General features: G+C 38.4%; 1 protein-coding gene across 1 annotated transcript in view; it reads right to left on the bottom strand.

Annotated features, from left to right (window-relative positions):
* LTN1 (listerin E3 ubiquitin protein ligase 1) overlaps positions 1 to 14973 on the bottom strand; it is a 61620-nt gene extending 46647 nt beyond the window's left edge. Inside the window, exons 1-6 of the mRNA XM_039237279.1 lie at positions 14841 to 14973; positions 9208 to 9411; positions 8604 to 8702; positions 7876 to 8106; positions 5036 to 5088; positions 4159 to 4339 (exon numbers count right to left, since the gene is read on the bottom strand). Of these exons, the coding sequence (XP_039093210.1) occupies positions 4159 to 4339; positions 5036 to 5088; positions 7876 to 8106; positions 8604 to 8702; positions 9208 to 9411; positions 14841 to 14882 (810 nt within the window). The 5' untranslated portion in view covers positions 14883 to 14973. The remainder of the gene's footprint in view (positions 1 to 4158; positions 4340 to 5035; positions 5089 to 7875; positions 8107 to 8603; positions 8703 to 9207; positions 9412 to 14840) is intronic.
* Between the last annotated feature and the right edge of the window lie 7431 nt (positions 14974 to 22404).

Genomic DNA, 22404 nt, shown 5'->3' on the forward strand with positions numbered 1-22404 from the left:
AGGCGGCAAGAGAGTGGCGGGAACTCTAGGAAGGAGAGAGCCAGAGAAGGGACCTCCACACTTCTGTCTGCAGCCTAAAAATACTATAGTTGGCCCTGGAAGCATGCACAGGGTAACGTGAAGGCAGTTTAAAGCCAAGGTTGAAAGAACTGAGCTGAGATCTGAGATGCTCCCACCCGCAGGCATGACCATCTGCTGTCAAGAGTCCGCCCAAGTTAATTTCCTACCATCACAAAATCTCTGTGTAACACCTGTTGGAGCAATATAAAACAATCCAGTCTCCAAAACATAACATTTCAGGGTATAGTCCAAATATCTATGAACAGGATCGAGTCTAAAATTACCCAACAAATGAAAAGTCAGGAAAATGTGATGTCATCTCCTAAAGCAGTTAACTGAGATCAATCTCAAGATGACCAGATGTTATCATCAGACATGAACTCTAAAAGCAGCTATTAAAACTACACTCAGTGAGGTAAAGGAAAATAGAACAATGAACAAAAATAAATAAGTAAGAAATAGAATGTACAACTCCAAGAGTGAACCTTAATGTAAATAAACTATGGACTCTGGATTATATCATTTATCAATGTAGGTTCAGGGGTGCCTGGTTGGCTCAGTCGGTAGAGCATGTGACTCTTGATGTCCAGGTTGTGAGTTCAAGCGCCACACTGGGCATACAACTTGCTTAAAAAAAAAGTTACAAATGTAGCACTCTGGTAGAGGATGCTGATAAGGGGAGACTAGGCATCTGGCAGGGGAAAGGACAGAGGACATATATGGAAAATCTGCATCTTTCATTGTGCTGTGCACATAAAACTGCTCTTAAAAAAGTCTTTAAAGAAACAAGAAAATTTGTCAAAGAAACAGAAAATACAAAAAGCCAAGTAGAACCCTTAGAAATTTAAAAAAAAAAACAACAACAAATTAAAAAGTGAGGAAAAAGCTTGGACAGATACCTCAAAAAGATATACAAATGGCCAAGAAGCACATTAAAATATGTCCACCACTGTCAGCCATCAGGGAAATCCAAATCAAAATCACAATGAAAAATCTATATGTCTCAGAGGTCAGTTAACATTTTCTTTAAAGAGCCAGACAGTAAAATAGTTTAGACTTTATAAGCCATATGGTCTCTCTCCCAACTACTTTGCTTTGCTTTATTAGCATGAAAGCAGTCACAGACAATACAAAAAATTATTTACAAAAATAGGTGTGCCAGATTTTGACCCATGAGATGTATATATAGTTTGCTGATCCCTGAATCCCACACCAATGAAGATGACTTAAAATAAAACACTTGACAATTCTGAAGTAACACTATGGAACAACTAAAAATCTCATATACTGATGATACAAGTATAAAACACTACAACCACTTTGGTAAATGGTTTGGAACGTTCTTACAAATTTAACATACATGTACTCTATGAATCATCAGTCTCTCTCCTTGCCCAAGAAAAATGAAAATTCATGTCCATAACAAAGACTATATAAAACTAAACAATAAAAAGGAATGGACCACTGATACATGCAACAATGAATAAACCTTAAAAACATTATATTGAGCAAAAAAAGCCAGAGGGGGAATATGTTTGGCTCCACTTATATGAAAACCTAAAGCGAGAGATCACTGGTTGCCTACAGTAAGGGGAAGGATAACAAAAAGAACTCATTTTTGGATGATAAAAATGTTTTATATCATGACTGTCGTGGTTACATGTACATGTAGATGGGTAAATACATTTGTCACAACTTGTGAAACTATGCCTAAAATTACATTTTGTTGTGAGTAAATTATACCTCAATAAAGTTGGTTTAAAAATTATTCTAGGATAGGGGCACCTAGGTGACTCAGTTGGTTAAGTGTCCGACTTCAGCTCAGGTCACGATCTCCTAGTCCATGAGTTCAAGCCCCATGTCGGGCTCTGTGCTGACAGCTCAGAGCCTGGAGCCTGCTTCGGATTCTGTGTCTCTCTCTGTCTCTGCCCCTCCCTTGCTCACATTCTGTCTCTCAGTCTCTCAAAACTAAACATTAAAATTTTTTTTTAAAAAGTTATTCTAGGATGTTTTTTAAATACCTGAATAAATTGAGATATGACATTCATTATAATATCAGGTTCAATAACTTTATAAAGAGAGCAAGCCTCCCCCAAATCATTCACTTTTTTGAGAAATTCAATTAACTTACTGTAATTTATATAGAAGAATAAAGTCACATGCTGTACCAACTGAGCCAGCCAGGCGCCCCAGAAGAATAAAGTTCTAAAACAACTTGGTCAATCTTGAAGATGAGGACAAAAAAAGTGACTCACCTAAGCAGTTATCAGGACATATCATAATGTCATGTTAGCATGTGATATGAAAATGGAATGGGTGCAAACTTCTGGTACTGGCAGAAGAAGAAACAAAGACCTATGGCTCAGAAGGCAGAGTTTAAAGACAAACTTATGAACATATGGAAATTTAATGTACCATAATGGCAGGACCACAAATCAATAGGGAAAGAATGAACAGTTCACTAGGTGATTTTTAGGAATACTGGCTCACTACACATGAAGAATCAATAACTTTACATGAAAATTACAATGTCTTTCTAAAGAGGACACAGGAAAGGTAACAAAGTGGAAGATTACTTGCAATGCCTAAAAACGACAAAAGGACAAGTATTTAGGATACACAAAGAACTCCAGTAAAATAAAAAAAAACTTCAAAAGAAAGGGGAGAAAGACATAAACAAGTAGTTTATAGAAGAAATATCAAAATTTAAAAGCTTATAGAGAGATCCTAAAAGTCATTAGTTAGCAGGGTAGTGAAAAAACATATCATTTGAAGTCCTATTAGACTGATAAAAATTAGGGAACTGAAGGATGACTATGGCTGGCCAGGATATAAGGATACACAGGGCTCATCAGGCAATGATGGTTGAGTGTAGAGTAATGCAGCCATTTAAGGGAGCAATCTGGCACCATTCAGAAAATTAAGTAGGCATATACTCTTTGACTCAGCAATTCAAAAGCTAAGAGAATTTCAGAAAAAGAAATCCTTGCAGATTTGAAGGCACATGAATGAAGACGTTCACTGCTGCACAGTCTGTGACAGCAGAGAGTTGGAGGAAATCTATCACTGAGAGAATGCAGAAGTAAAATGGAAGAGATGCAAATTTCTTAATCCTACGTAGTATTTAGAAGGCATGATCAAACACTTGTATAAGAACACGACAGATTTAAAGTAGTTTAGTACTTGTAAAAAAGTACTGAGAACTTGGGGCACCTTGGTGGTTCAGTCAGTTAAGTGTCCGACTTCGGCTCAGGTTATGATCTCGCGGTTCGTGGGTTCGAGCCTCGCGTTGGGCTCTGTGCTGACAGCCAGCTCAGAGCCTGGAGCCTGTTTCGGATTCTGTGTCTCCCTCTCTCTCTGACCCTCCCCTGTTCATGCTGTTTCTCTCTCTCATAAATAAATAAAACATTTAAAAAAATTTTTTTAAAAATACATTCCAAAAGCTGTGATGTGCCCAACAAAAAAAAGTGTTTAAGCTTCATTCAGGCATGACTTCCAGTGCTGCTGTCTATGGCAGTGCTAATGAATCAACAATATCCATTCAATAAGATGTCTTTAAACAGATACACATAAAACAAGGTTACGTATTGATGAACTGACAAAAATGTGACCAGACACTCACAGGCACCAATCCTATATTTCCCCTAAGAGCAATGCTACAGTATTCACTTAATCAATATTCATGGGTTCTTCATATAAGCTAATTACCATGGACAAGAAGAATCAACAATACACACAAAAGGACATACACTAAGCACATGTAGAATGGTGAGCTGGTAGAAGTGGAGGGTGGAGAAGGAGGCAGAAACATAAGAGAAAAAAATGGATTAAGTTATAAGAGCTTCACACATACCAACAATTTTAAAGTACCATGAACAGAACAGTGTTATAATACCACTCTGAATCTGAAATCTAAATAACTAAATTAAAAAGTGAAAAAAAAATAACACTACAGTAAAAGAGGCAATTCAGTCCAACCACAAAGATATGCTTGTGGAGTTTTAAACATGAACAATAAGCATAAAACACAAACATAAACTAACAAGATCAGGGTGGAAACAAGGAATCACAGATGTTTACAGTAAAAGATTAAGATACCTGAGGTATACTGTGTTTTCCATACTTCCAAAATTTATTCTGTGATAAAAGAGACTTAAATTTCTCCTCCAGAGAATCAAGCTCATTATCAGGTAAGAGGCAAAGCAATTTTTTTAATGCCAATAAGGAACAAGTTACAACCCGATAGAATTTAGCATCTCTTTCTTCCTCTGGAACCGTTCTTAATGTGAAAAGAAAATAAATATATATAAGAATTGAGAATAAGCCCAATTACATACTTGGCATTTCTATTTTAAATATCTACCAAAGTTGCTTTATTTTTATTTCTATATTCTATTCTTACTGTGCCAACCCTCATCCCTTAAAATACAAACATACACAGAATTTTAATCACATATTTTTCAACTAATACAAGTGAAAGCAGGTGAAAAGCTGTGGCTTGAAAAAAGTGGGCAATATACTGCTCTCAGTAGCAAGTAATAGGATGATTCTAGAGAATGGATATCAGTGCCTCTAAGGTTACTTGCCCTTAGGGGCTCCTAATAGTTTGATTAGTACACAAAAGTAAATGGGTGATTTTACCACTCTTTCAACAGAACTATTCTGAGTTCTTCAATTCATTCAATCAGACCTTAAAATGATTCCTGCTAGGACAATCAGAAGATAAATGTGGGAAAAACATAAAAATATCTCTTTTTAAAGAATGAAACATGTAAAACAATAATTCAAGTTAAATAGCAGGACACTTGCAAGTAAAAACACTTAAAATAGCCCCTGGCACATAGCATTATATTAAGTATTTTCATGTCTACTTTTAGAATTGCTTTTTCAAAAATGTCACATTGAAATTACCATCTTACTACGTCTGAGCAAAACAAATCCTTAACATGAGTTACATCGATGTAACACAACTTACTGTGGATCACTGAGTGTATCAGGTGTTTCTTTTAGAAGATGATCCTGCAGCACCTACGGAGGAGGAAAAATCCCATAGCCTTGAGCTTTATTGAACTGTCAATAGTGAACAGTTAGAGTATTAACCTCATCTTACCTAAAAGCTTCTATCCCTTCCCCCACAAAAGTAGCAAAATAAGGAGCAAAACTAAAAGGTTTAAATTTTACCTATTTTTCTTTCCCTATCAATCCCCAAGGTTGACTGGGGTAAGGAGAGGGTACTTCTTCTGAACATCTCCAATAACCATCTAGAAGAATATTTCCCTAACTACTCCTGCTCTCATTTCTCCATTCCTCCTGTACGCAACAGTGAAGTAGAATTCCTGATTAGTAAGTTTGAAAGACAAATTCAGGCTGTTTTCCTCTCCTCTCTTTTTGAGTGCCTCCCTGCCCATAAGGGAGAATACACATCGTACTCTGGTCCATCAGAGAGGAAAGCCTGATGGACTTTAAAGTGGGTGAGTGTCTACTTCCAGCACGCAGTCCTAGGGAACTCACTACTTCAGTACCCCCTTTATCAGCAACTACAATAACTAACATTTACTGAACTTTTCCACACGCCAGGTATTGCTGTGAGCACATTTCACCCATTAACTAAATTGATCCTCACGACTACTCGATGAAGTACAAGTTAATTTCTACTTTAAAAGATGAAGAAATGGAGACACAGAAACTTACCCAGAGTCATATGCATAAATAACAGCAGAATTGGACAGAACCCCAATGGTATGACCCAGAGCTCATGTTCTTATAGACAGTATGACATAATGCCTGTAAATCTGACATTTTGGTCTCATGCGCCTAACCCCTCTCTAAAAAACTGATCTTGAACTTAGGAAAGTTCAAGCCCTGTATCTGTAAGGAACTGTGACATAACCAGCTAAAGGGAAAATAATGCAGTAACTAATCCATATATTCAATGATGTTATCCATCCATAACGAAGCCAAGAACAAAAAACCAACCAAACAAAAAACTATGAATAGCCAAATTGGTTGTCTCAAATTCCATTTTCTTAAACTCTTAGTACCCAAACTCATGACACTTTACTCTCACAACACTTATCACTTGGTATTTCAAATATACCAATGATTCTTGGGTTAAAGAACGCCCTCTGAGAATATCATTAAAGCTATAAACCCTCTCCCTAGAAAAACAAACTTGGTAAACTTGAAAAATGAAAAATGGAAGAAACAAGAACTTAAATGGGGAACGAGAATGCACATATGTGTGTGTGTGTGTGTGTGTGTGTGTACAGGTGTTAGGTGAAAAGATCAGATTGGTTAAGTGGGGACCAGACCATGCAGAACCCTATAGGCCAGGATACGAAATCTGGACTTGTAAATATAAAGGGAAGCCACAGGGAGGCCGGCTGACTGAAAGGAGCGATGATGGTTTAAAAAGACTGTACACAGGCTGCTATGGAAACACAGAAGTACTAAATAAAGGAATGAATGTCAGCATGAATTTTTTAAAATCCTCAATTCCCCCCATCATTCACAGTCCGTCTACTTTTACTTCTTGAGAGAATACTAATAAGCTCAGTTGTCTGGCTTTTCCAGCCCATATATTAGGAATAACAGATAAAGAGGAAAGAAATGAAAGACAGTATAAGATACAAACTGAAATCCACATAAGTTATGGCTGATATCAGTCTTCCAAAGAGTTGCAAGAACACTGGCCAAGTTTTGGAGAAACTTTCATATCTGTTAATGACAATATAAATTTATATGGCCTTTTGAAAGACAATTTATCAATATAAAAATATTTTTAAATGTTTTTATCCTTTGACCCAACTAGAAATTCTATTATCATTCCCACAGGGTATAAAGAAATCTATTCAAGAATATTCCCTGAAGCAGTATCTGTTATAATAAAAAACAGGGAAAACCCCAAATGTATAATACAAAAGAGTTAAACACAGTTGTACAAAGGAATGTAAGAAAGCCAACAAAAAGAATGAAGTACGTCTGTAATGTTTTTGTAATGTTTATTTATTATTGAGACAGAGAGAAACAGAGCATGAGTCTGGGTGGAGCAAAGAGAGAGAGGAAGACACTGAATCCGAAGTAGGCTCCAGGCTCTGAGCTGTTAGCACAGAGCCTGACGCAGGGCTTGAACCCACGAACTGTGAGATCATGACCTGACCTGAAGTCAGACGCCCAACCAACTGAGCCACCCAGGCACCCCTGAAGTATATCTGTATACATGTGTGGATATGGAAATATGGGGGAGAATAAAATTAGATTTACTTTTTAGACATAATCTTTTTTCAGATTATGTCACATAACGCATATACTTAAATCTTTTAGGTAGTATGATTACGATTTATAAATTAAAGATAAAAAACTTAAATAACTTAGAAAGATCCAATCCAAAATGCTAATTATGTTAAAAATCAAAAATGGTCAATTTTGTTAAACACCATTTTTAAAAGGCAATCTTCGGAGCACCTGGGTGGCTCAGTAGGTTGAGCATCTGGCTTCAGCTCAGATCATGATCTCACGGTTTGTGGGTTTGAGCCCCACATCGGGCTTTGTGCTGACAGCTCAGAGTCTGGAGCCCGCTTCGGATTCTGTCTCTCCCTTTCTCTCTGGCCCTCCCCCGCTTGTGCTGTCTCTCTCTGTCTCTCCGAAAATAAATAAATGTTAAAAAAAAAAAAAAAATTTAAAAGGCAATCTTCCATTAGAAATATTTCACTTACTCGTTCCTTCATAATGCCAGGCAAAAGAGCTGTCATTATAATATGCCTCATATCCCCTAAATACTTGAGGAAAAGATACAGAATCGCTCCAAGAACTTACACTTGTAATTTCATCCTTACAAAATGCGATGGCTTCAGGTTGCTTGCTTGGAGGGAAAGCTGCTTCAAAGGCATCTTTTGCTGCAAAAGCAGCTGGTGTATAAGTATCACACTGAGCCATCAGCCAATAGCCCATTAAACTTTTTAAATAAGGAGCCAAGTGTTTCTTTACTTTAAGGATAAGCTTTTCAAAAGCCTGCTGTGTGGCTTCTCGAACCCGGCGATCATGATCCTATTGAAAATATAATACGGCTTAAAATAGCTCTAGCCCAAAAAAACAAACACAGACATTGCCAGATATGCTATGATGACCCATAAATAAGAATTCACCTATGTGCAGAACTAGACTAAAATTAATAATTATGTGAAAAAATTGATCAATTTTCCCTTTCCCCCTCACAAAGTTTTTAGAAAAACTATTCAAGATAGACTCAAGGTTAGGCCTTCAATATTAAGCAATTCACTCTTATTTTCCAGCAAAAACACAAAGAAGTTAAACTGTCACAATTTACTATAACCAGAAAGTATCTAGGTAATCCTCTAGTAATCCCGTAATTCTTGAAAACCCAAACTTCCAATACACATTATACAACCTAATGTGATCCAATGTGCATAACAATACCAACATACCATTTTATACCCCTCACCAAAAATGAATGGTGTAAATGTAATGACTTCAAGCAAAAACTGTACAACAAAATAAGCTAGTGTTAAGTCTTTAATACTTACAAGTGAAATTTTGCAGAAAATTCTTGGCCAGTATGGAAGAACTCCTTTTACAACTTCTGTGTCTCTCTCTGTACACATGGTTCCAAATTCCTGCATAGCCTGAAAGTAAATTAACAACATTACTAAGCATCAATAGCCATAATAATGGCTATTCATTGTATCTTTTCTATGCTAGAAACTTAGTCTACGTAACAGGAGAATGTGTTACTTCTGTCTGTGCCATACGGGACCAATTTGAAGAGTTCCTTCACAGCGTGCTATAACAGAAACTTCTCAAGTTTTTAAAAAAATAAGATGTACACAAACAAAAAACTCAATTTAATGTTACAGGGTCAAAATTACATTCTCTAATGGGAAGAACTGTACAGCTAGAATTCCAAAGTGGTTCAAATAAGTGCACAAGAACAAACTAATTTATAATCCAGAAGATAAAAGGTAAACTAAACTTAAGTCTACATGTCAGAAAAAAGGACAATTGTAAAAGAACTTATTAGTGATAAATGATTGCTCGTTTTTCTTCACATAAAATATGCCAACTGACATGCTGTTCTAACAAAAGAATTTTCTTGATCATTTTTATAAAAAAAAAAAACATAAAACTTACTTTTAATTTTGTTGTGACATCTTTCTTAGAAAGTTTCCGCAGCACCATTCGGAAATCAGAATCTACAAGACTGTCTATTTCTTCAGCTCCTTGAATAGCAGGAACATAACCTAGGTCACTCTGTGATGTTCCAAAACCAATAAATCCAGGCACCGTTCCCTGTTCTTTGGCAAGGAGTTCTGCGGCTCGGCCACTGTTTGAAGGCTGATAAGAAAGTTGGGAGAACAAAGTCAGAGTGCAGGAAGAGTTCAAAACTTAATTTTGAGTTCTTGTCCTTCACAATTCCCAGAGAAGAACAAGCTTTTATTGAGGAAGTTTTGTTTTTTAATAAAGCCTCTCCTTTTAAATTTTTTTTAATTTATTTATTTTGAGAGCAAGCATGCATGTACACACACACACACACACACACACACACACACACACACACACAGGGAAGGGGCAGAGAAAAAGAAAGAGAGAATCCCAGGCAGGCTATGTGCTAACAGTGCAGAGCCCAATACAGGGCTTGATCTCATGAATCATGAAATTATGACCTGAGCTGAAATCAAGAGTCAGAAGCCTAACTGACTGAGCCACCCAGGTGCCCCAAGAACTTTTTATTTCCTAGCCTAAGATTTCATCCACTGCAATGTTCCCATCACTAAGAACCTATCAATAATAATCCTAGGAACTATTTCCTGGTTTGCTAAACATCAGAACAATGTTATTTACACTGGATACAATCCATTAGTGGCTTAAGATATTAACTTAATGGATCATGACAGCATTTCAAAAAAACAGAAAAAAATTTTAAAACTCAGAATGCATCACATACGGTAAGAATAAATACTATTATAAAATTAATTTCCAAATTTGAGAGTATATATACACACAAATGTGTACTACGTAATGCTATAAAATTGATTCATAAATGAATTACATCTTTTCATTCATCCATTCAACAAACATTTATTAAACAACCACCATGGGACCAATCTAATGATAGCTATTTCTAAGACCAGGAGTTCCTTAAAGGCAGACACACTCATTTCCACACACCCAAAGTTACTCTAACTTCTTTGAGCTATAACGGTTACAAATTATATTACTATGGACACAAAATGAATACAATGGTCAGAATATATGATACAGTCCTTTGAACCATAGCCTGTGGTTTCTTAAATCAATACACAATATAGTAGCTTCCTAGTACAAAAAGCTAATGGGCTGATTGTGACATATATATACACACTAAAGAAACTAAGACATACATTGTTATCTAACAGAAAAATGCCTCAGTTCAATGTCCTGGATGACATTACAACCCATCTAAATTCACCTGTTCCTGACCTCTCTGTAAGAATGGTTGAAAAGAGGGGTGCCTGGGTGGCTCAGTCAGTAAAGTGTCCGATTTCGGCTCAGATCATGATCTCACAGTTCCTGAGTTAGAGACCTGCACTGGGCTCTGTGCTGAACTCTTGCTCAGAGCCTGGAGCCTGCTTCAGATCCTGGGTCTTCTTCTCTCTCTGCCCCTCCTCCACTTGTGCTCTGTCTCACTCTGTCTCTCAAAAATAAATAAAATGTTAAAAACAAAATTTTTAATAACTGGTTGAAAGGGTTATCCAAATGTGTGATTCAATTTGCTCATACCTAGCAAAATTGTGTTTGGGCAACTCATCTATCAAGGAATAATCTAGGCCAGTTTCTAAACTGAAATGAATGACCAGAAATGAAAACGGTAACGTGAATTACATTTTTTTTTCAAAATAGTAGCATTTAAGACTAATTTCAAAAAAGGTTCTCTATTTTGGAACTTTATTAAAATGAACATTATTCAGCTTGCCTTTCTCAATACTGGTACTTGAATAAAGAGGTACAAAGGAAGTTAGTGAATTATAATACAATTTTGAAAACTATGATGACATTAGGACATCAGAATTTTATCTATAATACCATCTATAAAGTTTTATTATAAAGCAGAATAATGAAATTATATTTTAAAAACCTAGTTAGTGCTAAAAGCTAAAAGAGTCAAGGCTAAATTCTGAACTGACCTGAAACACCAGAGCTGCTAGAGGTAACTGGGTGAAGAAAAGGTATCAGATTTCCAATTTCCAATAGTAAAGTAACAAGTAATTTTTAAAATAGGCTAATTGTATCTTTTATTCAATGTTTACTTTGAGTTTAAATTATAGTTACTGTTTCTTGTTACTTCCTCTACTGTATGTTAAATGCTTATACCCAGTTCAAAAATTAAAAACCTTGATTTTATTCCTGGCAGTTAATTTTCTTATACTACACATGCTTCATTCCTTTTTTTTTTTTTTTTTTAAGAGAGAGAGAATTCCAAGCAGGCTCGGAGCTGTCAACAGAGAGCCAGATGGCAGAGCTTGATCTCACCACCAACTGTGAGATCATAACCTGAGCCAAAACCAAGAGTTAGACTGGACACTTAACTGACTAAGCCACCCAGGTGACCCCCTACTTCATTCCTTTGTGCCTATATTCTAGAGGTATTCGAGGTGGCAATCCTGACTCTAGTTTACAGGCTCAACCCTGGAAAACATACAATATCTTTCACCATCTGACCTCTACTTCTCCCGGGTTCATCTCCCAACACTCTTTTCTTCCCTTGTCACAGGCCTTCCTCTCCTCTCCCAATTTTGCTGCCACTACGTATGTTCCAGTCCCAAAGTGAATTCACAGTTCTCTGCATAGGTTATGCCCTTCACAATCTTATATTTGTGTACTCTCTTCTCTCTGCCTGAAAACCTTTTCTTCCTTTCCACTGCCTGACAAACTCTTACTCATCTTTCAAAACACACTCATTTTCAACCTTTGTATCCCTCAGGTCAATTACCATTCTTTTTCTGTTCTACCGTTTTCTTTCCACTCATACCTATATCATAATTCTTTAATATATAATAATCATTTGCTTACTTATATGTCTATCATCAAACTAACAGTTCAAGAACAAGACACATTTGTCTATCATCTTTGAACACACGACATTCAGTACTCAAAGTCTTCTGTTGAATGAAAGACTATCACTCTGAGGTTCAACTCTCAACTACGCAACTTCCTGGCGACATGATCTTAGGTAAACTAATTTCTCTAAGTCTCAGAACCATCATCTTTAAAATGAAAAAACAGCAACTAAGCCATTTACTTGGGTTACTGTCAAAATTAAATGTAGTTTTTAAACCATTAAAATTGATTCCAGCAAGAAATCAACAAAGGATGCTAAAACAATTAAGTGAAAGTTTGTGAGGGAACAGGTTATTCTCAGTCTCAAAATACCACTCCCTATGTTATACATTAATAGGTAGTAGAAAAAGATACCTTTACAATAGACATCACATTAACCAAGTGATTAAATATCACTCATGGGACATGTAAGCATCGTGTGCACCTGACCCACTGATGATGCTACATCATCTATGAAGCACTCTTATCAAAAATTGTTTAACCTGAATCTAATCAAGGGAACAACTAGACAATTCTAAATAAAGTAAAATAATTGGCCTAGACTTTTCCAAACTGTCCCTCTTACAAAAGAACTGCCTTCAAAAAAGAAGAAAAAAAAAAAAAAAAAACACTACCACGGGAAAACTACCTAGAACTAAATGATAACTAAATGGAATCACTCGATCCTTGATTAGATCTTAGGTGTTATTTAAAATGCTATATCTAAAACCAAGTTATAGTGGGGCGCCTGGGTGGCTCAGCTGGTTAAGCATCTGACTTCAGCTCAGGTCATGATCTCACAGACTGTGGGTTCAATCCCTGTGTCGGGTTCTGTGCTGACAGCTAGCTCAGAGCCTGGAGACTGCTTCAGATTCTGTGTCTCCGTCTCTCTCTGCCCCTCCCTCGCTCATGCTGTCTCTGTCTGTCTCAAAAATAAATAAACATTAAAAAATTTTTAAACAAGTTATAGAGAACATTATTGAAATGACTACAGAAATCTAGATACAGTGTTCCATGTTATTAGATAATAGCATTTTACTGACCTTAAATTTTCCTCATGTTGTAATTGCTAAAGGTTATACAGGAGAATGGCACTGGTTTAGAATAATCGTGCTGAAGTACTTAGGAGTTAAGTGTCATGGTATATGCAACTAATTCTCATATGGTTCAGCAAAACTCATATATTGAGAGAGAGAAAACAAGTGTAACTGAATATTAACAATTGGTGATTCTAGGTAAAGAACATATGGCTTGTCACTCTAATATTTTTGTGACTTTTCCTCATATTTGGAATATTTTTAAAAATAAAACAAGAAAAGCATTTTCATAAAAAAAAAAAAAATTAAAATCCAGGGGCGCCTGGGTGGCTCAGTCGGTTAAGCATCCGACTTTGGCTCAGGTCATGATCTCACAGTTTGTGGGTTCGAGCCCCGCGTCAGGCTCTGTGCTGACAGCCAGCTCAGAGCCTGGAGCCTGTTTCAGATTCTGTGTCTCCCTCTCTCTCTGACCCTCCCCTGCTCATGCTGTCTCTCTCTCTCTCTCAGAAATAAATAAAAAACATTAAAAAATTTAAAATCCAATGAGGATACAAGTAAAGTACTTAACATAATACCAGCACAAGGCAAGTTACTATGATTGTTGGTACTACCTGCCAAAAACAGATCAAATGGCAGATCTAAGAAAATGTTGTACTGATATCACTAGAATTTGATCAGACACAGGGAAAAAGCACTCCCATAAAATCGGACTGTGCCAAAACAAAACCTAGTACCATAAAAATACATTATGAAATCCCTAATCACGTAGGTTTAATCCACTCGTGGGTCTTCTTTAAACAGTATTTAGCGAGTGTCTACTATATGCCAATCCTTGTCCGAGGTTCCTAGAACAACAGCCTTCATGAAAACACCTGCCTTCAGAATACTTACATCCCAGTGAAGCAAGAAGTCGTAAGTGCAAAGGAGTAAGACAAAGCAGGAAAGGAGCACAGGGAGTGGGGGAGAGCTACAATTTAAAATTGGGCGATCATGCGAGACCTCAAGGGGTGTCTCCAGCAATATCTGTAGCCACCTAACAAAAGAGCGTTGGGGAGCCTGCCAGGCAAGGTCAAGGCTTGGTGACGAGGTCAGTGTGGCTGGACGGAGGGAGCGAGGAGAAGGAAGTTGAAGACCGTGCCAGAGACAGGAAGGGGCCAAAGGCGGACCACATACCAGGTACACACCATCGTTGGGGATCTGGCCTTTACCCCCCGAGGAATGCGGGGGACCCCGTAGGTTTCTGAGCAAAAGAGCGACATGACCCGAGATGCCCCGCACACCATGCTCACTTTAAATGCTTCCTACCCGACTCCCTAGTTCCTAACGCCACTCCCCCGACCCGAACCCCCGCTGCCCAGGCCAGGTAACCCTCCAGTTAAGACACACACGGAACCATTTCGTAATAGAAACTGTGGGGCGTGTGCTCAGGCGGAGACAGCTCTGGCATGGAACATCTTTTCCCTCGCAAAATCTGCTCGGAGACAACGCACCCCGCTCGTGGGGACGCACACACACAACCGGGAGGTCACACTCGACACGCAAACACACGCCTCCACCGCCACGCTCCACACGCCCTCCGGCCGCGCGCGTGGTAGAGCCAGGCGCTGCGGGACGCGAACTCCCCGGTCGGCCGAGCCACGTCGCACTCACCCTCAGGTTCCCCTTGGTCCGCTGCTTGTTCTTCCCGCCCATGGTCGCGGTCTCAGCCGCACTCAGCCCGCAGCTGCCAGGTTGACACGGCCGCGCCACAACTTCCGGCCCCCTGCGCCGGAAAAGAGCCGACTGGAGCGACTTCCCCGGCCCTCCCCTTCCGCCACCCACCCCGCCCTCCTGCCGCCCCACTTCCGCTCCCGCCTCCAGCCGCGTCCTTGACCATCCGCCGGGAGAAACGTCACAACTAGAGCCCCCCTGCCTGACCGAATGACGTCACCCATGCCCAATGAGAGGCCAAAACGAGCGCAGAAGGTCCAAATTCTGTCTTTCGAGCTTTCCCCGAGCCAAGTTTGTACCCTATTTAGCGGGTAGGAAACTGGCATGAGTCACGAAAGGTATTTTCTCATATGGTAGCAGAAGAGTGACATGGTCTTGGCTGTGGAAAGATAGCAAAATGTTAGACCTTCTAAAATGCAGTCATTAGCGTCACCTGGGCATTTGTGAGAAATGCAGACTGTCAGATCCACCTCAGGACTATTGAATCAGATTTTGCATTGTTTAATGTTTATTTATTTTTGAGAGAGAGAGGGAGACAGTGCAAGGCATGTGGGGGAGGGGCAGAGAGAGAGACAGAGAGAGACAGAATCCAAAGCAGGCTCTAGGCTCGGAGCTGTCAGCACCGAGCCCTATGCGAGGCTGAAATCCACGAACCTTGAGATCATGACCTGAGCTGAACAGTCTGAGCCACCCAGGCGTCGCCAGATTTTGCATTTTAAACATGATTCCCAGGTCTTGTTAAGACTTGAGAAGTTATGCTCTAGGCAATATTTTCTAACCCTCCCCACCCTCCCCCCCCCGCCGTATCAAAAGTGTTAAGTGCAGTTTTTAGAAAAGTCTATAGAAACTTAAAATGTACAGATCTTGTACTGATTCTGTTTTTCAATGTTGCTTATGTCCACACACTCACCCCCTTATACAAACTATTTCCCCTTTATTAACTGGCTTCCTGTTAGATTGCATCAGTAGTGGGGACTAGAATGAGACTGACACGAGGAGAAGTGACTTGCTCCATTCTGTTAGCATCATCCCAGCAGCAGTGCTTTGCCCCAGCAGCATCAATTCATTTAGGTGGCAGTTGGCTTCAATCTGCATCTTTTTCTTTTACTCAAGAATCTATCACCCTTATTGTTCACCTTAGGGGTACCAGCAGTGGCAGCCAGGCAGGAATCTTATCCTGAGAGGTCTGACTCCGGGTTCCGTGGGGCACCTCCTCCAAGCTCTTGACTTCTCCGAATATAGCTTATTCTGTAGACTGGAATTCAGAATCAAGTAAATATTTCACATGATTTTAACATAAAAGTCAAAAAAGTTAAAAACTGTTCCTAAAAAACAAAAGCAAAATGAAACAAATACACCTGTATATCAACAAAATTGATGGCTTTGTAACACAAAGAGGAGTTATTTCAATGGACCCTAGAGCGCATCCATTTGACTATGTATCTGTATGAAATATATCTTACAAACAAAAACACTTTAAAAAATTGTTAGGCTATTTTCAGTATTATAATAACAATAATATCAGTACTATTATTCTGAAATCAAATCAAATAAGTAATTATTACAAAGGTACTCAGAATTTTGGAGTTGATGAAAATATTCTATATCTTGAGTGGGGTAATGGTTACAACTATATGCATTTGTTGAAACACATAGAATTCTACATGAAAAATGACAAATTTCCATCTAAATTCCTATTTGATTTAAAAAGCAAATATGTAATTATGTTAATGCCATTAGGAACTAAGAAAAGAAATACAAATATAAAATGAAAAAGGTTTAAGATAGGAGTGCCTGACTTGCTCAGTCAGTAGAGCATGTAACTCTTTTTTATTTTATTTTTCTTAGAGAGATAGAGTGTGAATGGGGGAGAAGGGCAGAGGGAAAGAGAGAATCTTAAGCTGGCTCCATGTCCAGCACTCAGCCTGACATAGGGCTCAATTCCACAACCATGGAACCATGACCTGAGCCAAAATCAAGAGACAGGAAGCTCAAGCAACTGAGCCACCTAGTCACCCAAAGCATGAGACTCTTGATCTTGGGATTATGAGCTCAAGTCCCACATTGGGTGTAGAGGTTACTTAAAAAATAAATTGAAAATTTAAACAAGGTTTAAAATAAAATATATACCATATCCAAAAGACCCACTGCCAACATCATCCTCAATGAGGAAAAACTTCCCTCCCTAAGATCAGGAAAACAACAAGGATGTCCACTCTCACCACTGTTATTCAACATAGTGTTGGAAGTCCAAGCCTCAGCAATCAGACAACACAAATAAATAAAAGGCATTCAAATTGGCAAGGAGGAAAACAAACTTTCATTCTTTGCAGACAACGTGATACTGTATGTGGAAAACCCAAAAGACTTCACCAAAAAGCTTCTAGAACTGATCCATGAATTCAGCAAAATCACAGGATATAAAATCAATGTACAGGAATAGGTTGCATTTCTATACACCAATAATGAAGCAGCAGAAAGAGAAAGGAAGGAATCTATCCCATTTACCATTGCATCAAAAACCATAAAATACCTAGGAATAAACCTAACCAAAGAGATGAAAAGTCTATACACTGAAAACTATAGAAAGCTTATGAAAGAAATTGAAGAAGTCACAAAAATATGATAAGACATTCCATGCTCATGGATTGGAAGAAAAAATATTTTTAAAATTTCACTACTACCCAAAGCAATCTACACATTCAAAGCAATCCATATCAAAATAACACCAACATTCTTCATAGAACTGGAACAAACAATCCTAAAATATGTTTGGAACCAGAAAAGACCCCAAATAGCCAAAGCAATCTCGAAAAAGAAAACCTAAGCTGGAGGCATCACAATCCCGGACTTCAAGCTGTATTACAAAGCTGTGATAATCAAGACAGTATGGTACCAGTACAAAAACAGACACATAGATCAATAGAATAGAATAGAAAACCTAGAAATGGACGCACAAACATATTGGCCAACTAATTTTTGACAAAGCAGGAAAGAATATTCAATGGGAAAAAAAGCCTCTTCAGCAAATGGTATCGGAAAAACTGGACAGTGACATGCAGAAGAATAAACCTGGACCACTTTCATACACCATACACATCAAAATGGATGAAAGGACCTAAATGTAAGACAGGAAGCCGTCAAAATCATAGAGGAGGAAATAGGCAACAACCTCTTTGACCTCAGTCGCAGCAACTTCTTATCAGATATTTCCCTCTAGAAGCAAGGGAAATAAAAGCAAAAATGAACTCTTGAGACCTCATCAAGATAAAAAACTACTGCACCATGAAGGAAACAATCAGCAAAACTAAAAGGCAACCAACAGAATGGGAGAAGTTATTGGCAAATGACATCTCAGATAAAGTTAGTACCCAAAATCTATAAAGAACTTATCAAACTCAACACCCCAAAAACCAATAATCCAGTGAAGAAATGGGCAGAGGACATGAATAGATACTTTCCCAAAGAAGACATCCAAATGGCTATCAGACACATGAAAAGATGCTCAACATTACTCATCATCAGGGAAATACAAATCAAGACCACAATGAGGTACCACCTCAACTGGTCAGACTGGCTAAAATTAACATCTCAGGCAACAACAGGTGATGGAGAGGATGTGCAGAAAGGAGAAACAGAAGGGTTCCCCTTTCTGCACTGTTGGTGGGAATGTAAACTGGTGTAGCCCTCTGGAAAACAGTATGAAGGATCCTCAAAAACTTAAAAATAGAGGGGTGACTGGGTGTCTCAGTCAGATAAGCATCCGACTTTGGTTCAGGTCATGATCTCACAGTTTGTGAATTCAAACCCCGGGTCAGAATCTGAGCTGACAGTTTCAGATTCTGTGTCTCCCTCTCTCTCTGCCCCTCCTCCACTCATTCTCTGTCTCTCAAAAATGAATAAATGTTTAAAATTTTTGCATTAAAAATAGAGCTACCCTGCAACCCACCAATTGCACTACTAAGTGTTTATCCAAAGGATATAGAAGTGCTGATTGGAAGGGGCACATGCACCCCAATGTTTATAGCAGTACTATCGACAATAGCCAACGTATGGGAAGAGCCTAAATGTCCATCAACTGATGGATGGATAAAGAATATGTGGTAAAGGGGTGCCTGTGTGGTTCAATCAGTTAACTGTCTGACTCTTGACTTCAGCTCAGGTCATGACCTCATGGTTCGTGAATTCGAGCCCCATGTCAGGCTCTGCACTGATGATGAGGAGCCTGCTTGGGATTCTCTCTCTCTGCCCTTCCTGCTCCTTCTCACTCTCTCTCTCTCTCAAAGTAAATAAATTTTTAAAAACTTAAAAAAAAGATGTGATATTATCTGGCAATAAAAGAGAATGAAATCTTGCCATTTGCAACGACATAGATAGAACTAAAGTGGATAGGACTATGCAAAATAAGTCAGTCAGAGAAAGACAAATATCGTATTATTTCAGTCGTATGTGGAATTTAAGATACAAACAGATGAACATAAGGGAAGGGAAGCAAAAATAATATAAAAACAGAGAGGGATACAAACCATAAAAGACTCTTAAATACAGAGTCTCAGAACAAACTAAGGGTTGCTGGTGGGGTGTTGGGTGGGGGAAGGGCTAAAGGGGTGAGGGGCAATAAAGGGATGAGCACTGGGTGTTATATGTAAGTGATGAATCACCAACTTCTATTTCTGAAATTGTTATTACATTATATGTTAACTAAGCTGGATTTAAATTAAAAAGATAAATTTAAAAAATAAAGGTACAAAAATAAATTTATAAATTTGAACTAGAAAAATTAGTATAACTCATTATATGTATGTGTATACATATGTATAATAATAGTATTTTCAAGCTTGGTGTACTGAAAAGGTCTAGAAACAATGGCAAACCTAGTAGCAACAAGCACTATTAAAATATACACAAGGACACAATCAACAAAATATGGAATGTGGGAAATTCTATAAGACACACATCAGTTTCATGAACAAATACATTTTAGAAGGAAGAGCAGAAGGAGAGGGAAAAGAAGGAAGAGAAAGGGGACAGATTGAAAGAGACTAAAGAGACATATCAACCAAATGCAAACGTGGCCCTTGATTAAATCCTTATCCAAACAAACTAAAAAATTGAGATAATTGGGCAATGTGAACACATATTGATATTTAGTTACATTAAAGAATTAATAGTTTTGGGAGTGTGATAAAGGTATTTTGGTTATGTTTTTTTTTTTTAAGAGGTTTTGGCTTTTAAGATACATATTGAGGAACTCCTGGGTTGCTCAATTGGTTAAGCATTGGACTTCGGCACAGGTCATGATCTCATGGTTTGTGAGTTCGAGCCCCACATTGGGCTCTGTGCTGACAGCTCAGAGCCTGGAGCTCTGGATTCTGTGCTTCCCTCTCTCTCTGCCTGTCCCCCACTCACCATCTGTCTCTTAAATATTGAAAAACATTAAAAAAATATCTTTATAGAATACACATCAAAGCATGTACAGGTAAAAAGATATGATGTCTGGGATTTGCTTCAACAAACTCAGTGGAGTAAGTGGTAGGAGCAGAAATGTGAGTGTACCGGGGCTCCTGGGTGGCTTAGTCGGTTAAGCGTCCGACTTTCGCTTAGGTCATGATCTCGCGGTTCGTGGGTTCGAGCCCCGCGTCGGGCTCTGTGCTGACTGCCAGCTCAGAGCCTGGAGCCTGTTTCAGAGTCTGTGTCTCCCTCTCTCTCTCTGACCCTCCCCTGTTCACGCTGTCTATCTCTCTCTCTCCTAGAAATAAATAAAAATTTAAAAAAAAAAAAAAAGAAATGTGAGTGTACCTATAAAATACTCTCCTGGATACTCTGATGCCATACTCTCAGGCTTTTCCTCTTAATCTTCCTTTTCTTGTTCTCCTTTGGTGACTCATTTACCTCTACGGAGTTTTCGAATATTGAATGTTGGAGTCCCTCAGGATTCGGTTCAGGCCATTTGCTGTCTTCATCCATAGTCTTTGCTTATGCAATTTCATCCATATTCACAACTTTTCTCTCAAATTTATATCCAGTCCAGACCTACATACACAATTTCTATTAGAAGGCCTAATTTGAGGTGTGCCTGGGTGGCTCAGTCGATTGAGCAGTTGACTTCGGATCAGGTCATGGGTGCTCTCTCTCAAAAATAAATAAACATTAAAAAAAATTTAAGGGGTGCCTGAGTGGCTCTGTTGGTTAAGCGGCTGACTCTTGATTTTGGCTCAGATCATGAGCTCATCATGGTTCATGGGTTCACGCTTCAAATCAGGCTCTGTGCTCACAGTGTGAAGCCTGCTTCAGACCCTGTGTCTCCCTCTTTCTGCCCCCTCCCCCTCTCAAAAATAAATGTTGATTTTTTTTTAAGAATTAAAATAAAAGAGGGCTTAATTTGAAGTCTTTTGAACACTCAAATTCAAGTTCACCAAAATGGAATTATTTTACCCAAACTTGGGTGTCTATCTTGGTAACATGCACCACAGTAAATCCACTTTCACAAGCTACACTTTTGGAATAAACCTTCCTATACCTCTCTCCCTTGTCCTTCTGTTCAATAACCCCTCAAAAATCTAACAATTTAACCTCCTATATACCTCTCAAATGTTTTCACATTTCAAACTTCATCACCATCTCTACTGTCTAAGCCAAGAATCATTCCTTGGCAATAATCTCCTAACTGGTTTATAAACGTGCATTCCCTCTTCTAATCTAAGATGCATGCTGCAGCTAGAGGAATTTTTTTTTTTAAATAAAAATGGCCTTTAAGATCATGCATTACATGCCTCCAGCCCACCCCTCCAACTTGTCATGCCACTCTGTTCACTACTTGTCAGTCACAAGCCCCACTAGCCTTACTTCATCTCTTAGGCATGTCACAGACTTTCCAGCTTCCGGGTCTTCACTGAGGCTCTCTTTTGGGGTCAACGTTTCTTTGCCACTCCCTCTGTCCAAAACCCCCGACTCTTCCAAAGTTCAACTGGGTCAGGCTCTGTTATGCATTCTCATGGATTGCTCTACTTATAAACTGAAAAGAAATACTAGTCTCAATAGTTGTCAAATGCCTTACTCTCAAACTAGAATCCAGACTTGATGAGGACTGGGTCCACTTCTATCCATTCCAGAGTGGGTAAAGAGTTATTGAATAAATAATAAGTATTAACATAAGCTTAGGGGGAAAACAGCATTCAATTACTTGATAGCTGCTTCTGTGGTTCCAACTACCACAAAAATATATCAAAACAAAAATAAGTAGTCTAAATATTGGAAAATATGTCAGTGGAGTATTGTCAGCAGATTACGTCTATTTGAAAAACACAAGAATATTAATAAAAGAAATATTCAAAAGAGTAAAACACTCTACAAATGAAGTCAGATATCATATAAATATCCAGTATTAACAAAGGTATTGATTTGACTAACAATAACAGAAAATATAATGGAAAAGCGCATAAAATAATAAAACGTAATTGAAAAAAACACGAAAATTTAGTCAGAAGCATAAAAGATAAATGGA

The sequence above is a fragment of the Hyaena hyaena genome, unplaced genomic scaffold (assembly GCF_003009895.1).
Source record: "Hyaena hyaena isolate Hyena2069 unplaced genomic scaffold, ASM300989v1 scaffold_122, whole genome shotgun sequence".
Lineage (NCBI taxonomy): Eukaryota > Metazoa > Chordata > Mammalia > Carnivora > Hyaenidae > Hyaena > Hyaena hyaena.